The 13,470-nt window shown below is 48.5% G+C and overlaps 1 protein-coding gene across 5 annotated transcripts in view; it reads left to right on the top strand.

Moving 5' to 3' along the window:
- The first annotated feature begins 3,618 nt into the window (after positions 1-3,618).
- The window catches only part of CRY1 (cryptochrome circadian regulator 1), a 102,879-nt gene continuing 93,027 nt past the window's right edge, over positions 3,619-13,470 (top strand). For 2 of the 5 annotated variants that reach the window (XM_024732200.1, XM_024732202.1), the window contains exon 1: positions 11,058-11,242. In XM_024732200.1, coding sequence (XP_024587968.1) covers positions 11,085-11,242 — 158 coding nt within the window. In that variant the 5' untranslated portion in view covers positions 11,058-11,084. Of the gene's footprint in view, positions 3,740-11,057; positions 11,243-13,470 lie in introns of those variants that run through there. The other 3 variants (XM_024732201.1, XM_024732203.1, XM_024732204.1) reach the window with 3 other exon arrangements.

Here is a 13,470-nt window from a genome sequence, read left to right on the forward strand (position 1 = left end):
ACTATTAGCCTAATATTCACATCACATCAAGACTGAGGGAGCTGATCACACTGTCTACTCCTTCATTATCTGTGTGTTGATAACACACACCCAAAATCACCTCTACAAGACAGGGTCAAGAGAGAACACAGCCTTGCAAATTAGAGGCTGACACAGTTTTATCAAGGGTGCTCATGAAATCAAAGAGATATTGATTTTTCTAACATTGTGGGCAGTTAAAAGAACGTTTAATAGGACTCTTCATAGATATTTTTGAGCCCATGACAGGGCTGTGCTTATAGAATCCTAGAATTTTAAAATAGTATAGCAAACTTAGAAATCTAGTTCAATCCCCCCATTTTACATATGAATTAAGCAAGCCAGGAAAGCCTAGATGACTAGCTCAAGATCATTAACTAATTAACGGCGAGCTCAGATATAACCCAGTGTCTTCCTTAGTCCCATACTCTTTCTACCACCAGGATGTTGGAGCCAACCAGAATTTCACAAGAGATTCCCAGCAATGCTCCCCATCCCTTCTTTCCTTCTTCATACATATACACTCACTCTGAAAAAGAAAGGGAGTGGTGGTGTCAGTGATGGTATGTGATAAGGCAAGAGCTTTGGGCTCCGAAACAGTCTTGGTTTTTCATCTGGTTTTACTATGTATTTGTATTTCTGAGCTTTAGCGTCTTCATCTGCAAAGTGGGCACAAATAATAAGCTGCCTTATAAGATTATTCTGAGGGTTAATAATAACCTATATAAAGTGCCTGGCATATAGTCGGTGCTCAATAAGTCATAGCTTTTATTAAATGCTTACAAAAATATATTAAAGAACAACCTACATGCCATAAAAAACCTTTACTCTTTGAGGAATGCACAGTTGACAGTACTGACATTTTCATAATAAGTTAGTACTTTCATGTGTAAATGAAAGTTATACACCCACCCACATACAGCCGTCTGTTAAAAAAAAAAAAAAACATCTATTGAATGGACAACTGGCAAACATGAGGCAACTCCACACAAATCAGTATTCTCTCTCTACCTCCCACTGTTACACTTAGATGCTTAAAATAATTCTTACGTCTCTAGACAAAATCTGCTTACTTTTTTTGGTTTCTTTTTGTTTTAATATTTATTTATTTATTTGTCTGTGCTGGGTCTCAGTTGCGGCATGCAGGATCTTTTTTAGTTGCAGCATGCGAGCTCTTAGTTGTGGCATGCAGGATCTAATTCCCTGACCAGGAATTGAATCCAGGCCCCCTGCATTGGGAGCATGGAGTCTTAACCACTGGACCACCAGGTTAAGTCCCAGAATCCGCTTACTTTCAAACTGCCTAAAATGAAACATGAACTAGAAACACTGTATTTTTACAAGTACAATAGGCCCTGGAGTATGAGGCAATCCAAATGAGTGCACAGCTCTGTTTGCCACATCCTCTGCAAAAGTGATGGGACCCTGGGTGTGGTAATTAACCGAGGCTCATCCCCACTGATAAAAATAACTGCGTAATACTTCATCGTGAACAACAGGTTTTCATATACTATATAATTTTAAATGTTAAGAAACGAAAAAGAAGATGCTATGCCCTCCCTACGGCAACGAAAGTAGGGTTAGGGAAGACTATCCAGACATATTGGCTCACTGGAGGACTAAATTTACATTACAGCTGTATTAGTTTGCTAGAGCTGCTGTAGTGATGTACCACAAAATGAGTGGCTTAGAACAACAGGAATTTATCGTCTCACAGCTCTGGAGGCCGGAAGTCTGAAATCAAAGTGTTGGCAGGGCCATTCTCCCTCTGAAGGCACTAGGGAAGGATCTGTTCCAGGCCACTCTCCTAGCTTTGAGTAGGTTCTTGGTTTGTGGCAGCATAACTCCAATCTTCACACGGCCTTCTCTCTGTGCGTGGGTCTGTGTTGCATCCAAATTTCCCCCTTTTTAAGATACCAGTCATTGGATTTGGTCCCCTAATGACCTCATCTGCAAAGATCTTATTTCCAAATAAGGTCACATTCACAGGTACTAGGGCTTATATGAATTTTAGAGATACACAACTCAATCTATAACAACCGCCTCAAAGGTGGTTGTAGTGAGCAGCAGATTCTAAAGAAGAGCATTTTATAGAGGGAAAAATAGAACATATAAAGGTTAAGAGACAGATTGTGAACTCTGTGAGGGCTATTTGTCTCTTTCTCCCTTGTATCTGCAGCACTTCGAACAGTGCCAGTTTCATTCAATAAGTGATTGTTGAATGAACATAAGGTCATTGCATGTCTAAGGAATGGCATGGCCTTAAGTTCATTGTCCCCAGGAAGGTAGGCAAAGACCCTATTACGAAGAGCCCTGCAAACCACACTAAGTGTAAGAAACTAGGGCTGACATGTTGACGATATTAAGGAATTCCACGGATGCCTAGCACCCGCCAGTTACTCCTCTTCCCCAGAGCACGTGCAAGGGTGCCATGCTGCGAGGGCCACAAGAAGAAGGGCGCCAGCTCTACACACTCCAAAGTAGAGCTGGGTTCTCCAGCTAAAGCTGGATGGAAGCACATGGTTTGGGCTCCAAGTCTACGTGGAGCCTCCTACTTTGCTCTTTCCAACCCATCCTGCCCTCACTCCCCGCCCGGCTGGCCCGCCGACTCCTGGAAGACACCAGGCTGTCTCCAGGGCTCCGTGAACCCCGCGGGATGAATCCCGGAGCGCCCTCCAGCCCCCCGGCCCCGCCCTCCTTCCCACTGGAACGCAGCGAGAGCGCAGGCGCGCCTTCCAGAGCAGAGCGCGCGCTCGCGAGCTCCCCGCATACCCGTGCTCATCCGGGTCTCGGCGAACCTCAGCCAATGGTGAACGTTCACGGCCCTCGAGGGCGGGGCTAAGCCTTCCCTCACATGGGGCCTCTGCTCACAGTGGGCGCTTCCAGGCAACACCAACCAGTCAGTCGAGAAAAGGGGCAGAGGCAGAATGCCTAGCGTCTGGGCGAGGATAGACGGTTTTGAGATGAAGCAGCTGTCGCCCCGTAGAAGCGACTGAAGTGCAAGCAGATTCCTCAGAGCCGCTGTAGTAAACACACTTCAGAAACGTGAGGTGCCGGTGGTCACGTGGGGAGTGCCCCCTCCAATGAAGAGCCGAGGGCGGGGCCGAGGCCGCTGACGCGGCGGTGGCGGCGGAGTCACCCGGCCAGCCTCGGGACCGGTCACCGGCCGGCAGCCGTCCAGCGGCCTCAACCACCGCCTCCGTGCTCCGTCCTCATTCCTCTCTCCCGGGCTGAGAGGCAGCGTGGCCGACAGTGGCTAAATTCTCTCTCATTCCTGTCGGCGGCTCGCCTCAGGCGGGCCGTCTGCTCCTCGGGGGCCGCCTCGGTGGGGCTAGGTTTCCGTGACGAACCTCCTGGGGCTGCCCGCGCCCGCTCGGGCCGTCGTGTCGGCTCGATTTTGTTGAACTTGCTCACCCTCCGCCGGTCCGGGGCCCTCGAAGTTATGCGTCTCGTCCAGGAGGTGGCGGCGGGTGCCGGCTCCTAGAGGCGTCACACCCGGACTCCGCTGACTGGGCAACCTCCATTCATCTTCCAGCTGCGCCGCCAGCGCCCTCTCCCTCTCCCGTCCCCTCCTCGGACTCATTTTTTCCTTCCCTCCCCTCTGCCGCCCTTTCCTCACTCCTTGGGTGCGGCGATTCTCCTGCGACCGGAGGTGTCGGTTATGAGCCGGACGCCCCTGCCCTGAATTTCTCCGCGGAGGAGCTCGGCGGCTCCCCGCCACCCGCCATGGTGTCAGTGATGGTATGTGATAAGGCAAGAGCTTTGGGCTCCGAAACAGTCTTGGTTTTTCATCTGGTTTTACTATGTATTTGTATTTCTGAGCTTTAGCGTCTTCATCTGCAAAGTGGGCACAAATAATAAGCTGCCTTATAAGATTATTCTGAGGGTTAATAATAACCTATATAAAGTGCCTGGCATATAGTCGGTGCTCAATAAGTCATAGCTTTTATTAAATGCTTACAAAAATATATTAAAGAACAACCTACATGCCATAAAAAACCTTTACTCTTTGAGGAATGCACAGTTGACAGTACTGACATTTTCATAATAAGTTAGTACTTTCATGTGTAAATGAAAGTTATACACCCACCCACATACAGCCGTCTGTTAAAAAAAAAAAAAAACATCTATTGAATGGACAACTGGCAAACATGAGGCAACTCCACACAAATCAGTATTCTCTCTCTACCTCCCACTGTTACACTTAGATGCTTAAAATAATTCTTACGTCTCTAGACAAAATCTGCTTACTTTTTTTGGTTTCTTTTTGTTTTAATATTTATTTATTTATTTGTCTGTGCTGGGTCTCAGTTGCGGCATGCAGGATCTTTTTTAGTTGCAGCATGCGAGCTCTTAGTTGTGGCATGCAGGATCTAATTCCCTGACCAGGAATTGAATCCAGGCCCCCTGCATTGGGAGCATGGAGTCTTAACCACTGGACCACCAGGTTAAGTCCCAGAATCCGCTTACTTTCAAACTGCCTAAAATGAAACATGAACTAGAAACACTGTATTTTTACAAGTACAATAGGCCCTGGAGTATGAGGCAATCCAAATGAGTGCACAGCTCTGTTTGCCACATCCTCTGCAAAAGTGATGGGACCCTGGGTGTGGTAATTAACCGAGGCTCATCCCCACTGATAAAAATAACTGCGTAATACTTCATCGTGAACAACAGGTTTTCATATACTATATAATTTTAAATGTTAAGAAACGAAAAAGAAGATGCTATGCCCTCCCTACGGCAACGAAAGTAGGGTTAGGGAAGACTATCCAGACATATTGGCTCACTGGAGGACTAAATTTACATTACAGCTGTATTAGTTTGCTAGAGCTGCTGTAGTGATGTACCACAAAATGAGTGGCTTAGAACAACAGGAATTTATCGTCTCACAGCTCTGGAGGCCGGAAGTCTGAAATCAAAGTGTTGGCAGGGCCATTCTCCCTCTGAAGGCACTAGGGAAGGATCTGTTCCAGGCCACTCTCCTAGCTTTGAGTAGGTTCTTGGTTTGTGGCAGCATAACTCCAATCTTCACACGGCCTTCTCTCTGTGCGTGGGTCTGTGTTGCATCCAAATTTCCCCCTTTTTAAGATACCAGTCATTGGATTTGGTCCCCTAATGACCTCATCTGCAAAGATCTTATTTCCAAATAAGGTCACATTCACAGGTACTAGGGCTTATATGAATTTTAGAGATACACAACTCAATCTATAACAACCGCCTCAAAGGTGGTTGTAGTGAGCAGCAGATTCTAAAGAAGAGCATTTTATAGAGGGAAAAATAGAACATATAAAGGTTAAGAGACAGATTGTGAACTCTGTGAGGGCTATTTGTCTCTTTCTCCCTTGTATCTGCAGCACTTCGAACAGTGCCAGTTTCATTCAATAAGTGATTGTTGAATGAACATAAGGTCATTGCATGTCTAAGGAATGGCATGGCCTTAAGTTCATTGTCCCCAGGAAGGTAGGCAAAGACCCTATTACGAAGAGCCCTGCAAACCACACTAAGTGTAAGAAACTAGGGCTGACATGTTGACGATATTAAGGAATTCCACGGATGCCTAGCACCCGCCAGTTACTCCTCTTCCCCAGAGCACGTGCAAGGGTGCCATGCTGCGAGGGCCACAAGAAGAAGGGCGCCAGCTCTACACACTCCAAAGTAGAGCTGGGTTCTCCAGCTAAAGCTGGATGGAAGCACATGGTTTGGGCTCCAAGTCTACGTGGAGCCTCCTACTTTGCTCTTTCCAACCCATCCTGCCCTCACTCCCCGCCCGGCTGGCCCGCCGACTCCTGGAAGACACCAGGCTGTCTCCAGGGCTCCGTGAACCCCGCGGGATGAATCCCGGAGCGCCCTCCAGCCCCCCGGCCCCGCCCTCCTTCCCACTGGAACGCAGCGAGAGCGCAGGCGCGCCTTCCAGAGCAGAGCGCGCGCTCGCGAGCTCCCCGCATACCCGTGCTCATCCGGGTCTCGGCGAACCTCAGCCAATGGTGAACGTTCACGGCCCTCGAGGGCGGGGCTAAGCCTTCCCTCACATGGGGCCTCTGCTCACAGTGGGCGCTTCCAGGCAACACCAACCAGTCAGTCGAGAAAAGGGGCAGAGGCAGAATGCCTAGCGTCTGGGCGAGGATAGACGGTTTTGAGATGAAGCAGCTGTCGCCCCGTAGAAGCGACTGAAGTGCAAGCAGATTCCTCAGAGCCGCTGTAGTAAACACACTTCAGAAACGTGAGGTGCCGGTGGTCACGTGGGGAGTGCCCCCTCCAATGAAGAGCCGAGGGCGGGGCCGAGGCCGCTGACGCGGCGGTGGCGGCGGAGTCACCCGGCCAGCCTCGGGACCGGTCACCGGCCGGCAGCCGTCCAGCGGCCTCAACCACCGCCTCCGTGCTCCGTCCTCATTCCTCTCTCCCGGGCTGAGAGGCAGCGTGGCCGACAGTGGCTAAATTCTCTCTCATTCCTGTCGGCGGCTCGCCTCAGGCGGGCCGTCTGCTCCTCGGGGGCCGCCTCGGTGGGGCTAGGTTTCCGTGACGAACCTCCTGGGGCTGCCCGCGCCCGCTCGGGCCGTCGTGTCGGCTCGATTTTGTTGAACTTGCTCACCCTCCGCCGGTCCGGGGCCCTCGAAGTTATGCGTCTCGTCCAGGAGGTGGCGGCGGGTGCCGGCTCCTAGAGGCGTCACACCCGGACTCCGCTGACTGGGCAACCTCCATTCATCTTCCAGCTGCGCCGCCAGCGCCCTCTCCCTCTCCCGTCCCCTCCTCGGACTCATTTTTTCCTTCCCTCCCCTCTGCCGCCCTTTCCTCACTCCTTGGGTGCGGCGATTCTCCTGCGACCGGAGGTGTCGGTTATGAGCCGGACGCCCCTGCCCTGAATTTCTCCGCGGAGGAGCTCGGCGGCTCCCCGCCACCCGCCGCGTCCCCGGGATGGGGGTGAATGCTGTGCACTGGTTCCGAAAGGGGCTTCGGCTTCACGACAATCCTGCCCTGAAGGAGTGTATTCAGGGCGCCGACACCATCCGCTGCGTCTACATCCTCGACCCCTGGTTCGCCGGCTCCTCCAATGTTGGCATCAACAGGTGGCGGTGAGTCAAAATCCCGTGGGAAATTGGTTTCGCTGTTTGCTGAATCAAGACTTCACATGCGATCGGCCAGACCTGAGAATTTAGACCTGGCACCGGCTTGCCTATGTCGTTTTAATTACTGCAGGTGCTTTAAGTATTAAATAGAACGGATTTAATAGTCCTCTGGACAGAGAGTGCTGTGCTGGCAGCCTGGAACACCTTGGCCTTAAGGTGTGAGTTCCGTGGCTCTGCACTAATGGGAACTCTTCCCCTGGATTTATGGAGTGCTTAGTGCTGGAGTTAAAGAAACACCCGTCCAGTTCTCAGTGGCTCGTGGGTTGATTTCCTTGGCCTCTTTGTGGCGTTCGAAGGGATTGCGGTTTTTAATGTTTACGTTTGTGTGTGTCTAGTTAACTCATAGTATGGAGAAAATCATTCATTCAGTAGAGTCGCCTCCAAATCCGGTTTTCTTCCACCATGAGGTTGCCACAGGCAAAGCAAGGGAAACATTTCTCTTTGCTCGGCTCTCCCTCTCCACTCCTCCTTGTGGTTGACTAGACAAGCACAGTTTTTCTTTCTAGGCAATGTATAATCCTTCTAGGATTCAGAGCACTGGAAGAAATCGTAGAGAAGCTTTATGATCTTTTCCTGAAACGCCAGGCTAGAGGATTGTTAGGCCCCCTGGTGGAAATGAAACCGTTCTTTCAACAGATTATTGACCACCTACTGTATACCAGGCACTGCTTTAAACGTTAGGGATACGGTAGTGAATGAAACAGATAGAACTTCTTGTGCTTTTCAAGCACATGTCCCAGAAAGCATATAGTATTTAGTGGCGATAAAGGATTTGCAGAAATAGAGATAAAAGGGATGAAAAATACAAGGGGTCGGGGTTGGAGTAGCAGTTTAAAATATGGTGATAGGGAAAAACTCAGAGAAAGTCACAGTTGAGCAAGACGATGAAGCAAGTAATGGATTACAGATATCTAGGGAAAAGCATTCCAGGGAGAAGGAACAGTAAGAGAAAAGGACCTGAGGTGGAAATATGCTTAACCTTTGGAAGGAACAGCAGAAGAAACCAATATGGCTGGAGCAGAATACGTGAGAGGAAAAGTAGTAGATGAGGTCAGAGATGTAATAGGGCCAGATTGAGTAGAGCTTTATAGGCAGTTGTCACGATTTGGGCTTTTACTCGCAGCAAAGTGGGAATAATTGTAGGATTATGAGCAGAGAAGTGATGTGATTTGATGTCAGTTTAAAAAAAACTTCTCTGGCTGCGGTTCTGAGAACAGACTCAAATTGTGGGATGGAGGTGGACAAAAAGCAGTAAGACCAGTTAGGAGCCCATTGCATTCATCCAGGTGAGATATGATAATGACTTGGACCATAGTGATTGTGGTGGACGTGGTGACAAGTAGTCAAGTGCTGAGTATATTTTGAAGGCAGGATTCACAGAATTTATTGACAGATTGGATATATGGTGTGAGAGAAAGAGAAGGAATTAGGAATGATTTCAAAATTTGACTTGAGAAACTAGAAGGATGGAACGGCTCTTTGCTAAGTGGTCAGTTGAAGAAGCCATTGAGAGGGTGATTCGAGTTCTCTTTTGAACTTGGTTAAGTTTGAAATGTTTATTACACATCCAGGTAGAGATAGCAGATAGGTAGTTGGATATATCTGGAGTTAAGGACAGATCTAGGCAGGAGGTATAAATTAGGGAGTCATCACTTTATAGGTACCTTTTAAAGCCATTTATTAATCCATTCAGTCATTGAACAGGTATATGGCATGCATGTACTACGTGTCAGACACTTTTAGGTGCAGGGCATCCAGTATAAACAAAATAGCTAAAACTTCCCTATCTTGTTGAAGCACATTCTGGTAGAGCCATGAGACTATATGAGAACACTAAGAAAATGAGTGTAGATAGAGAAGAGAGGTGGTCCAAGAACTGAGCCTTGGGTACTCAAATGTGTTGAAATTGTGGACCTGTGGAAGAACCAGCATAGGAGTTAGAGAAGGAACATCTAGGAAGATAAGAAAACCCAGAAGAGTATGGTGTCTTGGAAGCCAAGTAAAGAAGGAGAGAGAGTGTTTCAAAGAAAGTGTTTTACCTTTGTCAAGTTGCTGGCCAAGTGAGATGAGGATTGAAAATTAAAAATCATATTTAGCATTTGAGATCATTCATAATCATGACTAAAGTGGTTCCAGTAGTGTCAGAGACAAAAGCCTTTTGGGAATGGCTAGCTCTTTTTTTTTTTTTTTTTTAAAGAGAGTGTTTCAAAGAAAGTGTTTTACCTTTGTCAAGTTGCTGGCCAAGTGAGATGAGGATTGAAAATTAAAAATCATATTTAGCATTTGAGATCATTCATAATCATGACTAAAGTGGTTCCAGTAGTGTCAGAGACAAAAGCCTTTTGGGAATGGCTAGATTTTTTTTTTTTTTTTTTGCAGTACGTGGGCCTCTGACTGTTGTGGCCTCTCCCGTTGCAGAGCACAGGCTCTGGACGCGCAGGCTCAGCGGCCGTGGCGCACGGGCCCAGCCGCTCCGCGGCCTGTGGGATCTTCCCGGACTGGGGCACGAACCTGTGTCCCCTGCATTGGCAGGTGGACTCTCAACCACTGCGCCACCAGGGAAGCCCTAACTAGCTCTTCTAAGAAGTTTTCCTCTAGGGGGATCAGAGAAATGGTGTAGTTCCTGGAGGAGAACTGAAGTCAAGAGAGGATTTTTTTTTTTTTTAAGATGGGATAAATTACAGCATGTTTGTGTACTGATGGGAATTATATAGCAACTCTATATAAAACACTTTACTTAGCAGAATTGTTGTCAAAGTTGATTCTGGAAAAAGATAATAAATGTTATATATTTTAATCTATTAATATCTTAACAATATAGTAATGATTCCCTTTTCATAAGATTGTTAGGAGGATTAAATTAGTTTAAAAATATTAAATGCGGGCTTCCCTGGTGGCGCAGAGGTTGAGAGTCCGCCTGCCAATGCAGGGGACACGGGTTCGTGCCCCGGTCCGGGAAGATCCCAACGCATACCCGTGCTCATCCGGGTCTCGGCGAACCTCAGCCAATGGTGAACGTTCACGGCCCTCGAGGGCGGGGCTAAGCCTTCCCTCACATGGGGCCTCTGCTCACAGTGGGCGCTTCCAGGCAACACCAACCAGTCAGTCGAGAAAAGGGGCAGAGGCAGAATGCCTAGCGTCTGGGCGAGGATAGACGGTTTTGAGATGAAGCAGCTGTCGCCCCGTAGAAGCGACTGAAGTGCAAGCAGATTCCTCAGAGCCGCTGTAGTAAACACACTTCAGAAACGTGAGGTGCCGGTGGTCACGTGGGGAGTGCCCCCTCCAATGAAGAGCCGAGGGCGGGGCCGAGGCCGCTGACGCGGCGGTGGCGGCGGAGTCACCCGGCCAGCCTCGGGACCGGTCACCGGCCGGCAGCCGTCCAGCGGCCTCAACCACCGCCTCCGTGCTCCGTCCTCATTCCTCTCTCCCGGGCTGAGAGGCAGCGTGGCCGACAGTGGCTAAATTCTCTCTCATTCCTGTCGGCGGCTCGCCTCAGGCGGGCCGTCTGCTCCTCGGGGGCCGCCTCGGTGGGGCTAGGTTTCCGTGACGAACCTCCTGGGGCTGCCCGCGCCCGCTCGGGCCGTCGTGTCGGCTCGATTTTGTTGAACTTGCTCACCCTCCGCCGGTCCGGGGCCCTCGAAGTTATGCGTCTCGTCCAGGAGGTGGCGGCGGGTGCCGGCTCCTAGAGGCGTCACACCCGGACTCCGCTGACTGGGCAACCTCCATTCATCTTCCAGCTGCGCCGCCAGCGCCCTCTCCCTCTCCCGTCCCCTCCTCGGACTCATTTTTTCCTTCCCTCCCCTCTGCCGCCCTTTCCTCACTCCTTGGGTGCGGCGATTCTCCTGCGACCGGAGGTGTCGGTTATGAGCCGGACGCCCCTGCCCTGAATTTCTCCGCGGAGGAGCTCGGCGGCTCCCCGCCACCCGCCGCGTCCCCGGGATGGGGGTGAATGCTGTGCACTGGTTCCGAAAGGGGCTTCGGCTTCACGACAATCCTGCCCTGAAGGAGTGTATTCAGGGCGCCGACACCATCCGCTGCGTCTACATCCTCGACCCCTGGTTCGCCGGCTCCTCCAATGTTGGCATCAACAGGTGGCGGTGAGTCAAAATCCCGTGGGAAATTGGTTTCGCTGTTTGCTGAATCAAGACTTCACATGCGATCGGCCAGACCTGAGAATTTAGACCTGGCACCGGCTTGCCTATGTCGTTTTAATTACTGCAGGTGCTTTAAGTATTAAATAGAACGGATTTAATAGTCCTCTGGACAGAGAGTGCTGTGCTGGCAGCCTGGAACACCTTGGCCTTAAGGTGTGAGTTCCGTGGCTCTGCACTAATGGGAACTCTTCCCCTGGATTTATGGAGTGCTTAGTGCTGGAGTTAAAGAAACACCCGTCCAGTTCTCAGTGGCTCGTGGGTTGATTTCCTTGGCCTCTTTGTGGCGTTCGAAGGGATTGCGGTTTTTAATGTTTACGTTTGTGTGTGTCTAGTTAACTCATAGTATGGAGAAAATCATTCATTCAGTAGAGTCGCCTCCAAATCCGGTTTTCTTCCACCATGAGGTTGCCACAGGCAAAGCAAGGGAAACATTTCTCTTTGCTCGGCTCTCCCTCTCCACTCCTCCTTGTGGTTGACTAGACAAGCACAGTTTTTCTTTCTAGGCAATGTATAATCCTTCTAGGATTCAGAGCACTGGAAGAAATCGTAGAGAAGCTTTATGATCTTTTCCTGAAACGCCAGGCTAGAGGATTGTTAGGCCCCCTGGTGGAAATGAAACCGTTCTTTCAACAGATTATTGACCACCTACTGTATACCAGGCACTGCTTTAAACGTTAGGGATACGGTAGTGAATGAAACAGATAGAACTTCTTGTGCTTTTCAAGCACATGTCCCAGAAAGCATATAGTATTTAGTGGCGATAAAGGATTTGCAGAAATAGAGATAAAAGGGATGAAAAATACAAGGGGTCGGGGTTGGAGTAGCAGTTTAAAATATGGTGATAGGGAAAAACTCAGAGAAAGTCACAGTTGAGCAAGACGATGAAGCAAGTAATGGATTACAGATATCTAGGGAAAAGCATTCCAGGGAGAAGGAACAGTAAGAGAAAAGGACCTGAGGTGGAAATATGCTTAACCTTTGGAAGGAACAGCAGAAGAAACCAATATGGCTGGAGCAGAATACGTGAGAGGAAAAGTAGTAGATGAGGTCAGAGATGTAATAGGGCCAGATTGAGTAGAGCTTTATAGGCAGTTGTCACGATTTGGGCTTTTACTCGCAGCAAAGTGGGAATAATTGTAGGATTATGAGCAGAGAAGTGATGTGATTTGATGTCAGTTTAAAAAAAACTTCTCTGGCTGCGGTTCTGAGAACAGACTCAAATTGTGGGATGGAGGTGGACAAAAAGCAGTAAGACCAGTTAGGAGCCCATTGCATTCATCCAGGTGAGATATGATAATGACTTGGACCATAGTGATTGTGGTGGACGTGGTGACAAGTAGTCAAGTGCTGAGTATATTTTGAAGGCAGGATTCACAGAATTTATTGACAGATTGGATATATGGTGTGAGAGAAAGAGAAGGAATTAGGAATGATTTCAAAATTTGACTTGAGAAACTAGAAGGATGGAACGGCTCTTTGCTAAGTGGTCAGTTGAAGAAGCCATTGAGAGGGTGATTCGAGTTCTCTTTTGAACTTGGTTAAGTTTGAAATGTTTATTACACATCCAGGTAGAGATAGCAGATAGGTAGTTGGATATATCTGGAGTTAAGGACAGATCTAGGCAGGAGGTATAAATTAGGGAGTCATCACTTTATAGGTACCTTTTAAAGCCATTTATTAATCCATTCAGTCATTGAACAGGTATATGGCATGCATGTACTACGTGTCAGACACTTTTAGGTGCAGGGCATCCAGTATAAACAAAATAGCTAAAACTTCCCTATCTTGTTGAAGCACATTCTGGTAGAGCCATGAGACTATATGAGAACACTAAGAAAATGAGTGTAGATAGAGAAGAGAGGTGGTCCAAGAACTGAGCCTTGGGTACTCAAATGTGTTGAAATTGTGGACCTGTGGAAGAACCAGCATAGGAGTTAGAGAAGGAACATCTAGGAAGATAAGAAAACCCAGAAGAGTATGGTGTCTTGGAAGCCAAGTAAAGAAGGAGAGAGAGTGTTTCAAAGAAAGTGTTTTACCTTTGTCAAGTTGCTGGCCAAGTGAGATGAGGATTGAAAATTAAAAATCATATTTAGCATTTGAGATCATTCATAATCATGACTAAAGTGGTTCCAGTAGTGTCAGAGACAAAAGCCTTTTGGGAATGGCTAGCT

The sequence above is a fragment of the Neophocaena asiaeorientalis genome, unplaced genomic scaffold, assembly GCF_003031525.2.
Source record: "Neophocaena asiaeorientalis asiaeorientalis breed wild unplaced genomic scaffold, Neophocaena_asiaeorientalis_V1.1 scaffold418, whole genome shotgun sequence".
NCBI classification, from domain to species: domain Eukaryota; kingdom Metazoa; phylum Chordata; class Mammalia; order Artiodactyla; family Phocoenidae; genus Neophocaena; species Neophocaena asiaeorientalis.